At 43.0% G+C, this 19,353-nt stretch overlaps 1 protein-coding gene across 4 annotated transcripts; it reads right to left on the bottom strand.

Moving 5' to 3' along the window:
• Window positions 1–108: 108 nt before the first annotated feature.
• fam113 (family with sequence similarity 113) lies at window positions 109–19,353 on the bottom strand. Of its 4 annotated transcripts, XM_015343805.2 has the most exons (13): window positions 19,239–19,353; window positions 18,495–18,540; window positions 14,815–14,871; window positions 14,622–14,717; window positions 13,702–13,819; window positions 11,425–11,504; window positions 10,853–11,085; window positions 8,695–8,845; window positions 6,151–6,385; window positions 4,126–4,215; window positions 3,083–3,172; window positions 2,481–2,669; window positions 109–978 (listed from the first exon to the last, which is right to left on the bottom strand). In XM_015343805.2, the coding sequence occupies exons 5-13, from the start codon at window positions 13,772–13,774 to the stop codon at window positions 824–826; spliced, it is 1,296 nt and encodes a 431-aa protein (XP_015199291.1). In that variant the 5' UTR covers window positions 13,775–13,819; window positions 14,622–14,717; window positions 14,815–14,871; window positions 18,495–18,540; window positions 19,239–19,353; the 3' UTR covers window positions 109–823. The 4 variants fall into 4 exon arrangements, with proteins under 4 accessions (XP_015199291.1, XP_015199293.1, XP_015199292.1 ...); XM_015343807.1 differs by lacking the exon at window positions 14,622–14,717; XM_015343806.1 differs by lacking the exons at window positions 14,622–14,717; window positions 14,815–14,871.

The raw sequence follows: 19,353 nt of genomic DNA on the forward strand, positions 1-19,353 counted from the left end.
CACACTGCGGAGCCCCTGAACCAGAGCTGGGCTTCGTGGGGTTCACTGCCACCACCAAGAGGTCTCAGGGGTTAAAGGAAAAACACAAAATGCAAAACAGCAACCATATACTATCATAAAAATGCTTTAATTATACATGTAATTGACACAAGGCCTGATGGCCTCAGAAGAAAATCAAATGTATATTTAGAAGAAAATTGGGACAGGGTTCTGTATTTGTCCCTCCAGTCACTCTAGCCTGAATAGCCCACTATACAACAACCACTTCCACATTCTCCATACGAACACAATTCCCTTTAGCTACAGCATGAAAAACACACAAACGCCACCCTTTTCCAAAATTTTACGCATTTTCCATTTCTGAAGTTAACAATGATCAACTTCTAGTTTTGACACCTGGGATCAACACAGACCCCGGAAGGCATGGATCTGGCCCGATTTGTACTTTAAAGGCACAGAGTTATCTGCCAGACAGGCTCATCTGCTGAAGTTCGCAAGGTTTATCTGAAATGGAGACAGAAATGGTAGAACTACGCAGAGGACAGCACATGCATTTCCTGTAAAAGGAGGTATAAAACACTGGGCATGATTCACACACCCCTGTTTTCAGAACACAGAGCAGCTGTTAAGTCTAAACATTTATAAGAAATCACATTCTGCAAATCAAAAAGTATCTCATGATAAGATAAAAATTCTTAAGTGCAAAAACAGGTAATCATACAGCCAAAACGTGTAAAAAAAGTTTGACAATATAACAGAGGTGTAAATGATTCTCAACACAAAGCTGGGACAGGTGTCCGTCTGGCCGGGACACCCCGCTGAGTCAGCACCTCCAACGGGAATGAAACCCATGCTGGCTGTAGGGAGCAAACTGCCTCCTGGCTGGTCTCTGCCTCATCACACAATGGTTACTGGTCCTAACCTGAGTCAGCTGCAAATGGCAAGTATTATAAACTCTCATCCGACTGAAATCTGGACCTGTGGATAGAAAATGACACCGAGTAAGAGCAAAGCTTAAACTGTTACTAACCCAATACAGAAGGAAATTCACAGCTCTTCAAACCCATTGCAAGTGTGATCCCACCAAGTAAAAAAAAAACCATCATGCTATCAGCACAGTGTGGAGAATGCTTTTACACATGTACCGTATTTGTACATTTCCTGCACATCTCTGTTCTTTGGCTTCAAATGGGAGAGCTGCAGGATGCTTTACTCCCAGATCCATTTGAGCCTACTGCAAAGTGAAGAGCATCGCATGCATGTACAAAAACAAACTACACTGAGCATATAAATAGACATTTCACAAAATCAACACCAAGAAATTAGAAATCTTTCCTGGAGCAGATGCACTACCATTTTGTTCAGGATGCGGATGAATATTTGTCATTAGCGGGGTTGATCAGCAGGGGCTCTGGAGTGAAAGGCCATTCGCATGCGAGGACAGTGCTTGAAACAACACAAACTGCACCAGGTTCGAGGTGTACCCGTCTATTCACAGGTCTCTGATGCCACGCTGACACACTTCCTCCCATAAGTTTACAATGCAGCTCAAGTCTGCTGATGAAGTATTTTGTCAGGGGGTGGGTCAACACGTTACTGAATAACAATTAGTACGTACTGAAGCCAGGGAGGGTGTAAACATTATGCAAAAATGCTCGGTGATCCATTTTTTCAGTATGTTTTTCATAAATAATAACCCAAGTGCATATCAAAATCACAAACATGCTTTATAGTACTGAAAATAATTACTCCAAAGACTTACTGAATGAGGCTGTGTTTCAGTGGTGCTGTACTGTATGCCTACATGATTGGTCCTTCTCACTCCTTGGGTTTTAATACAGGGATCACATGCAGCCCAGGTCAGGCTCAGACTGCCTCCTCTCTTTTGGAAATGCTCTTATGTCCGTATTAAGATTCCTGACTCAAGAACAGTGGTCATTAAATTAATCAACCCTCTTCCTTGAGATGCGCCACTGTTGTCCTTCTCCCCACAGCAGCGAAGAGTGCCAGCTAAGAGAGCAAGCAATTGAAATGCCTCAGGCTCGCCTGTCCTCATGCACTCTGCTTTATCAGACAATCGTTGCAATGCTGGACGTGAAATCGGGCAGGATTGCACAAGAGATTTTTTTTAGACAAAAGAGCTCATGTGCGGCATGCATAATTATTTTTCACTCGTGCAGCTTTTCCACGGTGCACTTTATCCTTAAAAGATTTTAATAACACATCCACAGAAACAGTCACTTCCATTAAACAAACCACAGGTGTGAGTGTAGTGGGGGCTGGGGAGGGCTGAGAAATCCTATTACACGTGTTGCATTGTTTCTGGCTTATCTCATTACTGTTCTGATGTTCCTTGTTAAAAACAAGAGGTCTAAAAAAATATAGGGGTGAGAAAAATGCTGGAGACGTTCATTAACTGCAGATTTTAACAATCCTGAACATAAATATTTCACAGCATTTTCCTCTATGCCATTGCTTACCTGGGCAGCACATTGCCTGTCTGTACTTCTCCTCGAAGCTCATGTATCCAGTCACAAACTGGGGGCCCGACGCTGTACCAACCAGGAGAGTGTCCTCATAGAAGAAGGGATTGAAACTGCTCTCTTTGTTACAGGTGCCATATCTGAACGCCAGATTCTGGCAACTTGAATTTGGGTCCGACACTGGTCCTGAAAACACAAAATGGCACAGGATGAGTGGATGGAAGAGCTCTCCAGCACTCTCCAAGCTCACTTCCACCTCGCTGCCCTGCCCTGTCGTCAGAAGCATCGTGAACACCTCTTTGGGGAAAAGGGACTTCCATCACTCCTTCAGAGAAGCTCAACACATCCAGTTTAGCTTTCTCCATCCAAACGAGGAGTCTCTAAAAGGCTGTGATAAACATGAGGCTAACAATGTTAGATATGTGGAATCTGGTGTTGAAACCCCCAGTGCGACTTTACTAGTGCGGTTTGAACCCGTCAATAGACAAAGAAAAGTATCTCATGCCGACATGCTGAAATCGGGAGGGTTAAACCAGAGCGCTGGGCACTGTATCTTTACTGAAACGTCAATGAGAACGCACGAGCTGCCAGCTCTTTACCATCATAGTGAAAGGCGTTCATCCTCAGGGGCCGGCCATGCTGGCTGGCGTGAGCAGACTGCAGTCTTTTCTCCTCACCGCCGGGGAGGCCTGGGGACGAGCAGCAGGCAGCAGCTCACTATCATTACATCAAGATCGCGCCAAGAGAAGCCCTTCTCACTCTCACATCAAAACTGTAATATCGAGGTTAATAACATTGGCTTGTGATCAACCCGACAGTAGGTGTGGGCGGCACCTACAGCACAACTGGAAAACAATTTTACCATGTTGTGTCCCTGTAAGTTCCTGAGGAGAGATCTCAATTCTGAAGAACCGAAAAGGCTGAACTTGGCGAAAAAAGGCTTCTTCCCCAAATGGAAGAACAATGGATCATTTCCACAGTGAATCGTGCACACTGGATTTAAAATGAAAACTGCACCACTGTGCCATTGAGACGTAATGATTGTACAGTATCATTATTTTAGAAAACAAACACAAAACAATAACAATAAAAGTAGTGTGCTGAAGAATGTGACTGGAGATATTCTCCGACTGTGCACTGCCTCAGCGTGTCAGCGTGACAGTGATGGAAAGAAAGCCACCCAGCTCTTAGGAATGGCACTTCTAGATACATGCTACTCAACACAGACATCTGCATGCACATTATCCTCACAATGCCCAAACACTGCATCGTTAATGGAGGCGTAGAAGCAGAAAACTGAAACTCACTGTAAGCAATGATATTTCTTCTACACCTCCTGGTGGGATGGCAGTAAAACCATCGAAAAGTCTAACCTGAAGGACTGGTGAGGAATCAGCTGCTACCAAACAAATTAGCTTGTTGGAGCTGGATGGCCTCATCACAGCTGTGACCTTTCTTATGTTTGCTCTTGGAGATGGATATAAAATATATCTCGTGTTCACATGTAATTTCTCCTATGGGAAGTTTCTGGGAGAGTAAATTAATTTTGAAGAAAAAAAAACTAGGAATAAAAACACCAGATGCAAAAAATGGCAATGTATGTCAACAGGATTGCAAACACTAAACTAAGCTGAGTGTTTACCTGAGCCAGATGCTGGGTCCAGATTAGGCTGGTAAGATGGCAGAATGTTGAATTGAAGGGCACCAGTAGCTCTCTCAGTGTCATCAGCATCTGAGGAAAACAGAACCGTTCAAACCAATGCTTTCAGAAAGGAGAGTGCTCTTTGGATGTGATTACCTTCGTGATAAACAATGAGCAAACATCCTTTAGCAACTAGTGGCAAGAGAGGAGCATGTGAGGATGTGCGTGTAAAGGGTCAGAAAACTTAAAACAGACACATTTAAAAAAAGCAGAGATCATTGAGTCTGCTGTGTATGGAAACCATTGCCTTAGCTAACAGACCCATTAGCTCATATGCTAAGAAACCCTGTCACGGAGAAAATAAACTTGCAACCAAGGGATGCCTTCACTTCAACAGAAATGGGTCTTAGCAACCAGGAGCCTGCCTCTACAGAACCAAAAAGGGTGAATGATGGGCTGATGTCACTGCATGCGAAGTACCTTTGGTTAGGAAGCATAACAGCTTAGATCCACTTATAAGGCACACCAAATGAGGGCTCCTGCTCCAAACCATACAGTCCTCAAGAATACCTACTGCAGCACTTTGCAGAGATAATTCATTTCCTGGTCCATGAAAAGGATGCCAGCCGAACAATCGCGCTGGGCAGGAATTATTCATTATGCTACAGTGATGCTAATATTTCATCCCAATTTTGACAATTCATTAGGACTCCAACCACTAGCCCAAGAAGTGCTATTAGTGCCAGCAAAAGGCAAATTACTAAGGACAGCCAGGGATTTACTGCCAGTTCACCTCCTGTGGGTACAGGTGAACAAAACCGTAAAGCACACTGTTGGTTTATTTTCAGAACTGGGTTCCTAATCATGAAGGTCGTTGCTATGGAAGAAAGTGAGATGTCATCACACGGTGGAATGGAATATGCTACATGCAGGGAATTGTGGGTAGCAGGGGCAGGTGGAACATACCATTACAAGTAATAAAACCTCCCGGCACTTTCACTCACTAAACACTCCATAAATGTGTACAATGTCTTCTGCTGCAACAAACACCTCTCAGGGTAAAGCGATCCATTTGTTTCATTTGCGAAGAACGTCAACAACATTCCTCTCCTATGGAATCATTGCCATAAAGAAGTACCCACTTAGTCACACTTCACACAGTTTAATTCTACCATTTTCATTTTACCTACCTTACTATTTGTGCATTATTAAACAGTAGCAGGAAGTATCAGATAACTGGAACAACCTTGTCCGTGTATCTCTGCACCATCATCTTATATTCAAAACTATGTGAAATCCAATGATAGCTGCTACATCTGCCCAGTATTCAACACTTACATTTTGAATTCATATTTTAAAATGGGCTTCACGCAAAGAGGTATTTCTGAAGGAATTTAGAGAAACCCAGATTTATGCTAATGCTTTTGATGTTGCTTGTGAACTTTGTTTCCAGTTTTGCAAAGTGTTCAGGCATACCTCAGCCTGAAAACAATGCATGAATACACAAATACATAGTAGTCTGTGCACTTTTTGCATAGACTACCATTATTTCACTACTACATATTTATTGCGCTCCACAGTGTATTTATTGTTCTGGTTGCTATGATTTATGATGTTTGTAATGTACTGTCTACATTGTGTGGTGTTGTCTGCTGCACTGTGTGTGTCCTGAGAGATCAGCACGAATAACAATTCCCATGTACATATACAGATGCCAATAAGCTCCTCTACTACTACATCCACAACACTGAGTAAATATTAATGGAAACTGAAGTAGTTCAAGTAGGCGGCTGTGTCGGCACGCATGGGCTGCAAAAGAACCAGAAAAGGTTTATTTTGTGCTGAAAAGAGAAGAAAAGAAACAGCGATTCAGCTGTGGGGCCTCCTTCAGGTGACACCGGGTGACACACCCGAAGAAGGCTCCACAGTCGAAACGCTGCGTTTCTTTTCCCCGCCTTTCGTCGCTCCTATTCCCGTCAACGCTGGGGCGAGCGATCCCACAGGGCCGAGCTCCGGCGCGCTCACCCCCGTCGGGCAGCCGCACGCCCCAGGCCCCGGCCGCGTGGCGCAGCAGCAGGCAGCTGATGTGGCGGTGGGCCGCGGGGCCCCAGTGCACGCCGTCGCCCGTGCGGTGCTGCAGGCGGCGCCGGAAGTGGAAGTGCAGGTCCAGCACGTCGAGGCCGTGGCGGTCGGCCAGCGCGGCGCTGTAGAAGTTGGCCTCGATCACGTCGTGGCGCAGCGTCTGGCTCAAGTGCTGCACCTGAGGGCGGGAGAAACACGGGGCACCACCGGCTCGGCCTTCCGCCAGACCCTGGAAGCCAACCCCAGCGACGGCTGCTTCAAGCCCATTCTAGATATCGCAGAAACTGCAGATTCCCCAGTCAAAGAAACGTCAGAAGATTTCCAATACTTCGTCCTCCCTGCGATAAAACTGCTCAATGAATGTACCCGTAGGTAGCTGTAGTCCCCCACTACCTCTTTACTGATCCATTTACTTATGCATCACATACTGTTGTGGTTTCATGCACTTCATGTGATTTTATGTGACTTTAGTGTTTTGCTGTTTTGTGTTTCTGTACTTTTATGGGAGAAGCCAAAGAAATTTCCACAGAAGCAGACAATAAAAAGCGTTGAATAAATCAACCATTTGGATTTATATTGGCCTGGATAATACCTGGCAATAAAGCTTCCCTCTCATTCCAAGTCATTTTAATATTTATCAATGATTTCAAGACGTACATAAATGATTTTTCTAATTGCTTCAGTCAATTCAGAGTCGCAGGAGAAGCCAGTGCCTATCCCAGCAAGCGACGGGCGCACAGATACACCCTGGACAGGACGACACACACGGACACACATACACTTCCTCACCAGGGCCAGTTTCCCCAAACCTAATTAACCTGAATGCCTTTTTACTGTGGGAAGACACCAGAGCACCCAGAGAAGACTCACTCAAACACCACACAGACTCCACCTCCACTGGAAGGCAGTAATGCTAACCACTGCGCCACTATACTCTTTGCTATACAGACACTGTAATCAAAATTCTGCTTGTCACAGAGAAATACTTTCTAATGGCAAGCTGAGGCAATATTCAGATTAGATGCAGAACATGAAGACCTGAATTACTTTAAATAATGGTTTCAAGGATCCCTGCTGTAGCACTGCTACAATTTTATATCCTATGACATTATGGCACACACATCAAATGTGCCAGTGTTTACCAGCCAGAAAATCTACAATTATTCTGGAAACTCAGATGAAAAGCGTGTTAAAATAAACCCTGTTTTTTTTTTTTAATGCAAGCTTACAGAGAGTCAGTACATCAATCTATTATCATACTTCACAGACACTCTGCTTTTCAAAATATCAGCTATTTCTTCAAATAAAATCCTCAACTTGCATTTATTTTCCTGTTATTACAGCAGAGGTCCTTCAATATAATTCCTCAATGCAAATTATCTTTACAAAAAAAAAGGTAAAAGCAATTTTGTATAAATGTCCAGAAATTTGACTACAAATATTGCTATTTTAAATTGTGCTTGAAAAGTCTCAAGTACAAGCAAGTCAGACACAGCTTTCCACAGAATGGTAAAGGTTGTCAGAGTGTAGTGTACTGCAGTACCACACAATGGCGGAGCAGTGGCCCTGTGGCTAAGGATCTGTGTCTGTGACTGGAAGGTTGCCGGTTCAAATCCCGCGGCCGGCTGAGGAATCCTACTCCGTTGGGCCCCTGAGCAAGGCCCTTCACCCCAGCTGCTCCAAGGGTGCCGTACAATGGCAGACCCTGCGCTCTGACCCCCAGCTTCTCTCCCTGTCTGTGTGTCTGTCTCCATGGAGAAAAGCTGGGGTGAAATGTAATGTTTCTTTATTGGCCGTATACAATTTCTTGCATTAGGAATTCGTCTTTTCGCACACCCCAGCTTTTCTCCATGGAGACAGACACACAGACAGGGAGAGAAGCTGGGGTGTGCGAAAAGACGAATTCCTAATGCAAGAAATTGTATACGGCCAATAAAGAAACATTACATTACAATCAAGACAGGAGTAACAGGGGACGCTGCCTTTGATGTATGACACCTGCAGTGTAGCCACAGATTCAGCCTAGTAAAATTGCCGTTCCAACACAAAGACGAAAGAAACCAAATCCATTTTGCATTGCACCATGCTGAAAATCTGACCACTCTATACTGATCAACATCACAACTGAAGCACAGATCTTTTAAGATACCCATAACACTAAAGAATGGGTATTAAAATCCCCGTCATAAAGAACATTTCAGAAAATGTAAGCCCTTCTGGCTAATAGCAAATTCCTGGACAGCAATATACAGGATTGCTTTTACCTTGACCCGTGTTTTTTTTTTTAATGTAAAGGTAATTTGGACTGAAGAGTTTATATTGAAGAACATCTGTTGCAACAACTGGAAAATAAATTGATTTTTTTAGGTTTTTATTAGACGAAACAGCTGCCATTTTGAAAAGCCTCGGCCCTCCGAAGCGCCCCGCCCCTTCACTGCGCACGAACGAGCAGCTCTGCCACGCTCTGCCACGCTCTGCCACGCTCACCTCCGGCACGAGGAACCCTCCCGTGAGCCTCCTGCCCAGGGGCATGGCCAGGCTCCACAGCACCAGGCACTCCGGGAGCAGGGTCTCCTTCAGCTTCCTGAAGAAGGTCTGGAGGTTCTCCAAGTACTCGCTCATGGAATTCGGACCATACCTGCGCCGACACACAGCAGTCAGCTGAAAGCCCGAAAGGCACGGCACCACCTCCCTGCCATATGTTAATGAGCGGTCCTGGTCGACAGACAAAACAGTGTACAATATGCAACAAAACAAACCATATTTAATAGTTTGCAAACTACTGAAAACACTTGAACGCCACAGTAGGAGAAACATACAGTACACTCTGTTTCAGTTTTTGAAGGCTTTGTTTCATTTTTATTAGCTTTTAAGTATATATATTAACGTCCCGCATACCACACCGTGTGCTTCCTTATTGATTTATTTCATTTTAAATTATTTTCCAAGCTAAAACAGCTTTTGAATGTGTACGCACAGCCTAGTGATTATGGTTGATTGAACCCTCAGAGTTTCAAAGGCTTGAGATACAATGTTTGACAATGTGATTTAGCAATCTTCTTGATCCAAAATATACATAAATTATTTATTATAGTAATTTTGAACCTCCAATTATTTCATTTTGTATTGCGTCTACCCTCCCCCTACTCTCTGTATAGAGTCTCCAATTACTTGTCAAGCTGACTTCCTCACTGCAAACCTAACCGCAGCACTTCGGGACCACGCGGGACCACGCGGGACCACGCGGGACCACGCGGGACCACGCGGGACCACGCGGGACCACGCGGGACCACGCGGGACCACGCGGGACCACGCGGGACCACGCGGGACCACGCGGGACCACGCGGGACCACTGCGAGCCGCTGCAGCTCTCCCCGACAGTAGTGCCACCACAGGCGCCTGAAGGCTAATGGCTGGCAAGCCCACCAGCAATCCAGCAGCACCTGCACTGCGCAGCTCTGCCAAGGGAACTCCAGTCCCGAAAGAGAGTGTTTAAAAACTACACAGCTTTGCACGATAGTAAATACCATTAACTATACTGTTACTGTTATTGCCAGTTTATAAAAAGACTGCTTATATGTTTACAAAGGACTCACAAATATATGGCAAAGCTCTGCATAAATGGTAACTGTCCATATTCGTAAACTGCTATCTAAATAACCCAGTTTATTTCAGAAAGTCAATTAATTCTGTCCAAATGCCCCTTGCGTTCCTGCTCACTGAACAGAATTTAATAAAGATTTTTCTAGTTCAAGTACTCCAATTCACAAACTTGTTTGAGTCACCAGTCTATCCATCTATCCATTTTCTAACCACGTCATACAATTAAGGGTCTCAGGGAAGCTGGAACCAATCACACAATTGGAGTAAGATGGGGTACACCCTGGAGAGGAAGACAGTCCATCGCAGGGCAGACACACAGACACACACACGCACACACTTGACTCCAGGGCCAATTTTCTCACAAGCCAATTAATTAACCTACCGTCATGTCATTGGACTGTGGGAGGAAACCAGAGCACCTGACGGAAACCCAGGCAAACCCGAGGACAACATTCAAACTCCACACAGGCAGCACCCCAGGAATTGAACCCAGGGCCCCAGAACTGTGAGGCAGCAACGCTAAACACTTAACTTGAAATTCCCACTTAACCTTAAAGCATAAGGCTTTAATTTATGTGGGGTATTCCTATTTTCTTGCTGGCTGGTAACCAAAACGAATAAGAAAACTACAGATAAAACAGCATTCAGATAATCAGCTGTAATCAGATTACTTCATCTGAAAGCAGAAAGAGAAGAACAGACATGCTACATGCAATAAGACGAATCAGAAAGATCGATCTCAATAAATGCATCAAGAACTAAAGACTATTGGTTATTGTAACTCTACATGTTTTACATGCCTTTAGTTTCCAATCCAGGTAAAATCATATCTCCATGGCCATCTGGAACACTAGTTCTAACAACTTCCTCTCATCAATGCCGAGTAAAACTAGAGTGAGGTTCGATTCTACAACCAAGGGGAATTTCCCCAAATCTGAAATATCAATCATCCTAAAAGTGGAAAGATTTTATACACAGATTCAGATTGCATTCCGTGTGGCGGAAAGAGGTTTGAAACTCCTGCTGGAAGGGGAGAAAAGACCTGGACACGTCCCACACGCAGGAGTTGACCACGAGCACGTCCGGCTGCGGTCCGGCCCGGAAGTCCGCCAAGATGCTCTCCATGTAGCGGGAGTAGATCCGCGTCAGGAAGTAGAAGCGCACCAAGTGGTGATCGGTGCGGAACTGGCGGACCTCCCTGTAGTTCGTCCCATTGGTCATCTGGCTCTGGACACCTCCTTCCACCAGACAGTCCTGCTCAAAACTGAGCTCTCCCTGACATGCACAGCCAAGCAAAAAACACTCCATTCAAATTACATGCTTGCAATCAGCCGAACAGCTTTAGAATATTTTCCCCCTATTACCTCTTAAAATAATACCAGCCCTCTTTTAAAATAAACTACTCAAAACACCTTAACCCTTTCCCCCTAAATGGGGTCAGAAGAGAGAGTAAAAAAAAGCAATCATAGATTACAGACAATTTGCATAAATTAAATCAATATATTCCTGTCTTGTTTCATCACTGCTTTAAGATCAACGGAAAAGGACTGGCACCCAGTCCAAATGGGAGAAACATTTTGTCTCCCAGGACTAGTAGGTAATAGGGCTCTTTACCTTGCATTTCAGCTGGGCCACCGACAGAAAGCTGTCCTTCTGTAGCAACATCACAAGGTCTTTGTAAACTGAGCGCTGAACTGAAAGTTAAAACATCTGAATGTATCAACAGAGTCACGCAGTTCATGCACAACAGTATGAGTAACTAGTTAACTGATGCCAGAGGACCTTTATTAGCTGCTAGTGACATCTGATGTTTAGACTTCTGAGCCAAGGCTGAGTAACACTTTGCAAGCCCAAAGTAAGGTTTTAAGAGATCTTACCCTGGCTTGTTGCTTTCCTAAAGCTAGCATGATGTGCTCTGTGCTGCTGTCTTGGCACAGTGCTGTCTCTCTGATGCACAACTGAAAACAGCCGTGTGTTGTACTGCAACAGTCAAGGCAGGAAGTAATACGATACAAATGGATATACAGAACAAGGATGTATCTATTCCGTAAGTGCAAAAATAAACATGGCTCTCAAACAGACTTCAGAACTAAACATTCAAGATGTCCATAAATCTGCAAAATGTCAAAATGAGCCTCCTTGCTGTGCTACAGGGTTGAGAGCGACAGAGACAAGACAGAGCCTGCGTTGTGGTCCATCTAGAATGAAGTCCAGAAGAAAACAGAGCTGGCTGTGCGAGAGCCTTGAATACATTAGCTTGGCCATAATTAAGTACCAGCATTGCAGCGAGAGTTCTCTCCACCTAAGGAAACACTGCAAATAGCATTTAACAGGCAACAGCTGGCAATGTATGTTTCCGATTTATACAAGTGCTGGAAAAAACATATTGCTTCTCTGTTTGCCAGTATACAATAATGTTTAGAAAAATCATTTTGCAGTTGCTATCTAATAGTAGACTCATGTAGCTCATAAAGCAATACTTAGAATATTGTAAATCGATTATTAAATGCTGCACAGAAAAAAAAAACTGCATTTTATTTACAAAAAGGCAAAAATGTGACCGAATTCAGATGGGCACAACTCCTTTTGTTGGATCTGGACCTTGAACCCCCCAAAAAAAGCTTTATTCCAAAATCATTCAGTCAATGATAACCGTCAGCATTCAAAAGAGAAACTCGGAAACTCTACTTATACAGCCCGAACCATGTCAGCACAAGCTCAGGCACTCAGATGCTTCCCTGCTTCATTCAAGATGAACACAACTGGCTCCAGTGCCAAAAGCAGCCTGAGAAGCCTAAACAGAACTGAGCAGATGGTGAACCTGCCCTGTTTAGTGCTTAGTGTGCTTGGACTCAGCCAGAACAAGACTGGAAGTGGCCGTGGAATAGGGCATAGAAATGGTTACAAACCATTACAAACCAGATTGGCCCATCTAGCCCATTTGATAGTTAGCAGATAGTTGGACAAGATCTTCGGATAAATTGTTTTTGAGAGAAGCCAGGGCACCAGCTTCAACCACATGGCTGGGTAGCTTGTTCCAAACTCCCACATGTGGAAGTGAACTTAAAACTAGAATTGCAATCTCTCATATGTTCTAAAAAATATATTTTCCACTTTTTGGAAATATGGAATCCTTTATCTTTCTTAAAAAAAGAACTATAATTCTTATTGTTAATGTATTGATAATGGGTTCCATTAAAAACCCATTGGATCATGGATCGTAAAAACAATATTCTGAATGGGTATACATAACTATCTGGTTATTTTCAAGATGCAGATCCTATACAAAAATATAAAAAATATATGGCTGATAGTTCAATAGATTATTGATTTAAAATTGGTTTATTAAGACGCAGTGAAAATAGTCTTGTGTTGTAATAATGGCTTCGCCAAAATAATGATAGAAGGTTAAATGCAAATCTGGACATGGATGGCAGAAATAATACTCTCAGTTAGTTTTTTAACATTGCTACTGTAAAAACACACTCCCTCTTCATTAGATAATGCATTTTCTTTTTAATATTAGTGTTTCTGGAAATGGATTTCTATAGGAAAATACTTTATTTATGTTTTACCACAAAACTCTGAAAAACAGAATCCTCTCTCTTCTTAATATTTGAACTAGGTTGTGTACAAATCACTCACTTCAGATGACAGAGGTGAAGTCCAGATGAATTATACCGGATTGCATTTCGGAAACTGTCACCAAACAAGCGTGACTGCTCCGTCCCCCACACTACATCTGCCCCCTGACTATCAGCTCGCCTGCGAGGCCAGACATCGATGTCTGTTCTGCTGTGCGCATGCGCGCGACTCCAGCCACGCTCTTTCAGTGCTGTGTGACTGAAGGAGACGAGCCGCTGTACAATCGCCATAAAGAAAACCACTCACTGGAGTCCCCAAGAACCACCACAAACTTGTTGTGCAGAAGATGACAAGCCTGGAGTTGTCTCACTTGCTTCATGCCTTCTTCCAATCCAGGACACTTCAAGTAAGAAGCTAAAAGACACTGCAAAATAATAATTAATATATTTATACCTTCGTGGTGTTCCAGCACATAACAGAGAATGTAATGGCAAGTTCTAAGATCTATTGTGAGTGGTTGATGAAAGGTTAACATTATCTAAGAGATTTCCTCCCCACCCCAAGGAAGGGAAACTGTGTTCCTTTCAAATGTCTCCTTTAGCGATTAAGATAATTGGGACAAAGAAAAGGCCTGTTCTTTCAAACACGACATCCACAGCAGCACCTAAGGGAGAGTTTTACTATAAGAAATCTATACATAAAGCATATTTCAGGACACCAAGAAACCTTCAGAGGATCACTAAACTAAACTGAAGATAGGAGCTCCACATCAACACCTTACACTATGCCAAGAAAGAAGCTGAACTGTGGTGCCCATTTAGAGACCAGAACTAAATTAGTAAATGCATCCTGTGGAAAAAGCCAATATACTGACTTTTGCCAAAGTCACTCCTTTCCTAACTTGCGAAAAGACCTATAATGAAATGTCTGCATGCAACACTAAATGCAAATACCATTCCCAATTAACTATTCCAAATCACCTTTTAATTAAGGTGCTCAAAAAAGTGGCTTCACTAAGATTTTTACAATGTCTGCAAGGACGTGTCTTTGTCATTGAAACTTCTGCCAGTGCTACACACAAGCACAACCAGAATCATTTAGCACAGACTGGTTTAAGCAATTAACCCACAAATAACTGAATAACTACAAGTCTGAATTCAAGACTGCTCTGCAATCATGACAAAATTACACTCAGGAATTTAAATCCGAACATAAGGTCAACATACCTGTAATCCAACACCAGAATTACTCAACTGGATAAATGGATCATGCCCCACAACTTTATTCCTCAGCACCAGGGAGTTTTATTAATCCAAAGGGATCTTGAAAAAATGTATATTTCCTTCTCAATCATCGTGTCAGAAATCCCGGCCTTTTTCTCTGCTGCATTCTTAACTAAACCCTCCCTACATGACTGACCTTGACAGCTTTTACAGCCCCAGCAGTCAAAACAGGCTTGGGTGATAACAGGCACTCCTACACCAAAAAAAAAAAAGTTATAGTTTATTTGTAATAAAATAAGTGAAATCAACTATTTATAGAACTTACTGTGATTACTATAGCACTTCCCCAAAGAAAAAAGATTCTGAGATGGAAGTGAACGTAACCTCACCTCTTAATGGCAATTCATGTTACTGTCATACTCTAAGCATGATGACTTTTGCTGCTGGGTTTTCCTACAGGTAAAATAATCTCTTGTCCAGTCAAAAGTAGACATAGAAATCCCTAACTCAGATCATGCTTGGCTGCATTCATTAACAGAAACTGTCCTTATGGGAAGACGTAGGGCTAAAGAATATTTCAACCAGTGTAAAAACTGTGACAGCTAGGTCAGGTGATTTTTCCCATTTTCAAAACCTGTGTAATTAGCCCATCTTTCTCCCCCCTTTGTGCATCTTTTAATTTTTCATTTATTGTTTGTTCCATTTCAGGAAATTAAAAATGTCAAATAAAAACCTCAAGTAAATAAGAGCAGACCTATCTTCCCCACTTTGTCCCATGGATCTCATCCAGCTGTTCCTCAAAAGATCAGAGAGCACCAAGTTCAAGAGCTTTGTTATGCAGCTTGTTTCACACACCGACCACCATTTGTGTAAATCGCTGGACCTCAAACCAGTAAACAAGTGGCTCCACCAGTATAGGGTTGCAGAGGTCTGGAACACGCCACTTAGCCAATTCTTCTGAAAGGCAGATGCTGACTTCTTTCGGGAAGCAGCTGGATCAATCAATCAATCAACAATTAGCAACAAAACAATTTAGAATGGCTTTAAGGAGCTCTAAAATCACGGGCTCGAGCTTGGGGAGGACATGTCACCAGCTAACAGTAACTAGGATTAGTTTCCAAATTCCCCTGTGAGTCCCAGAGGGAAGAGGGGGATGAGTCAGCTAGATCTCTCTCAGCAACACCTGTGGCCCTCTGGACTCTTGAAGGCATGTGGTCCTGCCTCTGATTAACACAATCCTCCTCCAATCAAAAATGAATTTGCTGCACAGTGACATACTGTCTATGAGGGACACACCTCTCCTCCAATCAGCATTGAACTTGCTGCACAGGGTGGTATTGCCTGTGACATGTTAAAAGATAAGTGCCTGGAAGAGTCTGCCCAAACTTACTCTCTTCCTTGTGTGCTGGTTTGTTGCTGGAAGCCGAGAAATGTAAAACCTGAAAACCATACAATTTGCTATTTCAAATAGGGTGAGAATATAAAAAAAAACAATTGGAAATTCTTAACTAAAGGAAAACAAGAACCCCCTGTGTTCTGTCGCTAAACCTTAATTTCTGTCAGTGTGCTTGTTTGTTGATCTTGAAAAAGCCAGTTGGTTTAAGTTCTCCCAAATCCTTCCCCAATTCTGAATATTCCTATCGAGTCTCCTTTTAATCACCTCTGAGAGGGTTAGGGCATTGTAGGAGCAAATGCACTATCACAGTGGAAGAGTCTGTCTGATGATAAATAACCACTGGTGCCACGATATTATTATCCATAAGAGTGCGCGTGAGTCTGCCATCAAGCTGCTCAGCATCGCTTTGTGTCCTTCTATTCTCGAGAGTTCTCACAGTGTTTTATAACAGTTGTTTACATCCACCCTAAAGCGAATGTAGAAAAGGCATCTGAAACTATTTTTGATGTTAACCAGAAACTGAATGCTGCATCCCCAGATGCTCCTAAATTCATGTTAGGAGATTTTAACAGTTGCACGCTAAAAAAAGCAAACAGAGTTTTTACATATTATCAATATTTGACCTGCCCTACACAGTTGAACGGAATTATCGATCGTTGCTACGGGACAATTCCAAATGCCTACTCTTTCCTCGCAAGACCTCCACCTAGCAACACAGTGCTTCTCTGGCCAATCTGTCAGCTGCTGTTCAAGAGAAACATGCCTCAGACAAGAACAGTACAGCTCCAGGACAAAACCAACTGCGCGACTACAGCATTGTTTTGACTGCATGCGATGGGATGTGTTGAGAGACACGTTGAAGGATACTGATGAACATGTTGTTGTAGTACCGGATTACATTTCTTTCTGTGTAGACTCAGTAATTCCTGCCAAACTCCTTAAGGTTTTTCCCCCCGATAACAAATGTCGGGTAATCAAAAGCCTCAAATATGTATTTTTTTAAAAAGAAAGTGTCTTTTTCTCAAGGGACAAGGAGGGCAGTTCAGAAAAGAGGTGAAAAGGGAGATCAAGAAAGATACTGATCAGTCTGAGGAAAAAAAAGAGAAGGCCACCACTACAGGTGATATTGGGCATTGGGGCGGTGTGGTGGCTCTGTGGCTTATGAACCGGAAGGTTGCCAGTTTGTATCCCGCGGCTGGCAGAGGAATCCTACTCCGTTGGACACCTGAGCAAGGCCCTTAACCCCAACTGCTCCAGGGGCGCTGTACAATGGCTAACCTTGCGCTCTGAACCCAAGCTTCTCTCGCCCTGTCTGTGTGTCTCATGGAGAGTTGGGGTATGTTGGGGTAAAAGACAAATCCCTAATACAAGAAATTGTACATGGCCAATAAAGTGATCCATCTTACATCCTTGGCCAATCTCTCTCAGAAAGGTCATGGTAATAGTGCTCCTGTGTTTGATCACATGGGCAACAGCTGGCAATTGATTTAGATGTGTTTTATACCCGTTTTGAATCCACAACCACCTAGCAGTAGTGCTGCTTTTCCAGTATCCAAAGAGTTTATTAAAATCAACATGGCAGTGGTGTTTGAACCTTTTAGGAGAATTAATGCAAGAAAAGGTGCAGGTCCAGATAATGTGTGGAAGAGTTCTGCACTTACCGACTCCCTGCAGTTTGCATACAGAGAAGGGAGAGGAGTGGGCGTCACGATACTTCCATCATTAAATCTGGTTTAACAGCATCTTGACCAAGCAAAGGCATTTGTAGGGATCTTATTTCTTGACTTTCTGCTTTCATACATCAGTACAGAACAACCACTGATGCCTGCACAGAAACTCTAAATACAGTAGATTCTAGATGTCTTAACAACCAGGTTTCAACAGGTCATACTGGGGAAATGAATCTTTGACAATCACTGCACTTCTAATGGATTGGCACAAGGCTGCCCCTCCCTGTTGTATATTTGGTACACTAACAATTGTAAGAGCAAACACACAGAGATCCCTTTAAAATTTCTGATATAACAGCCCTGGTCAACCTATAAAACACCCAGAAAATCATCACTGGCCCACTCTAAACAATTTTACTAAATGGCATGATGACTTATGTTTGAAGTTAAATGTTAAGAAAACAAAGGAACTGAATATTGATTTTAGTAAAAATGCAACACTTTTCCAATTAATAAATCTCCTGTAATTAATGGTCATATTGTAGAGGTTGTCAATGACTACAAGTACATGAGACTGGCCACAGACAAAAAGCAGTTGTGACATTTACAAATATGGCAATTTTTGTTCAGGAAACCATATAAGCTATTTTAAGGTAGATAGAACTATTTCAACACTTTTCTCCCAGTGCTCCAGTTTCCTCCCTCAGTCCAAAGACATTCTGCTAGATTATTTGGGAGAACTGGCCCTGGTGTGAGTGCTTGTGTGTGTGCCCTGCGATGGACTGGTGTCCCATCCAGGGTGTACCCCACCTTGTGCCCGCTGCTTTCCAGAACAAGCTCCGGCTCCTCCTGGACCCTGAATTGGAGGAAAGAGAGAGAATGGATGGATGAATTGTAAAGCTTGTTTTTAGTAACCTTAAAAACAATATGCATCAGCGTTAGTGTTAATTCCTGTTAGTGCGCCTTCGTTTTACAGCACGGCATTCATTCCTATAAAGTGTTTTGTAACGGGACTGGTTGGGTTCTCATTTTCTCAATCGAGGTCGCGCTGTTCTCGCAGGACCGAGCTCGGCTGCACTCACGTGTTCGCGGCCAAAACCACGTACGAAAGTGCGACCGATTCTACAACCCAACCGAAAGTTCTTCAACTCCCAGTGGCCCTTGAAACCACCAAATAATTATCTAACATTTTAACTTTAGAAGACAAAAAAACGACAACTCTTGTCGTCAAAACTTCTGCATATCATTCATATTGATATTGCATATCAAAAGCCGCAAAAAGGAAAATAAAATATGGAGAACGCCCTGGATATTCCCTACCCCTCCTATCCGCAAAGACTATATACAATACATATCATATCATATCATACGTGACATTAATAGTACAGTAGAAATGCTTAATAATTAATCATAATCATTGCTTGATTTTTTGCATCTCTCGTTTTTGTTTAAAGAATTACAGTAGAATCCTAGGCACATACGATTTCACATAAAAATCAAGTAACTGCTGACCACAGAAATGCATAAGAAAACAGAACATGCATTAGAACTCACACTTTTGGGAAAGTCTGTAGTGTTTGCAAAAGCACTTGTTTTTCAAAACTCTAGTGACTCGAGCAGCAGCTCAAATCAGGTGTAGAGCTTCGTCCGGCTCATTAGACTCGACCAA

This window comes from Lepisosteus oculatus, chromosome 1 (assembly GCF_040954835.1).
Source record: "Lepisosteus oculatus isolate fLepOcu1 chromosome 1, fLepOcu1.hap2, whole genome shotgun sequence".
NCBI classification, from domain to species: Eukaryota; Metazoa; Chordata; class Actinopteri; order Semionotiformes; family Lepisosteidae; genus Lepisosteus; species Lepisosteus oculatus.

Coding starts and splice junctions, on each gene's coding strand:
- fam113 (XM_015343806.1), bottom strand. CDS start 13,774: ATGAAGCAAGTGAGACAACTCCAGGCTTGTCATCTTCTGCACAACAAG. Junction 8,846..10,852: donor TGCGTGTGGGACGTGTCCAG/GTCTTTTCTCCC, acceptor GTGTCGGCGCAG/GTATGGTCCGAATTCCATGA. Junction 4,216..6,150: donor CGTGCGGCTGCCCGACGGGG/GTGAGCGCGCCG, acceptor TGTTTTCCTCAG/ATGCTGATGACACTGAGAGA.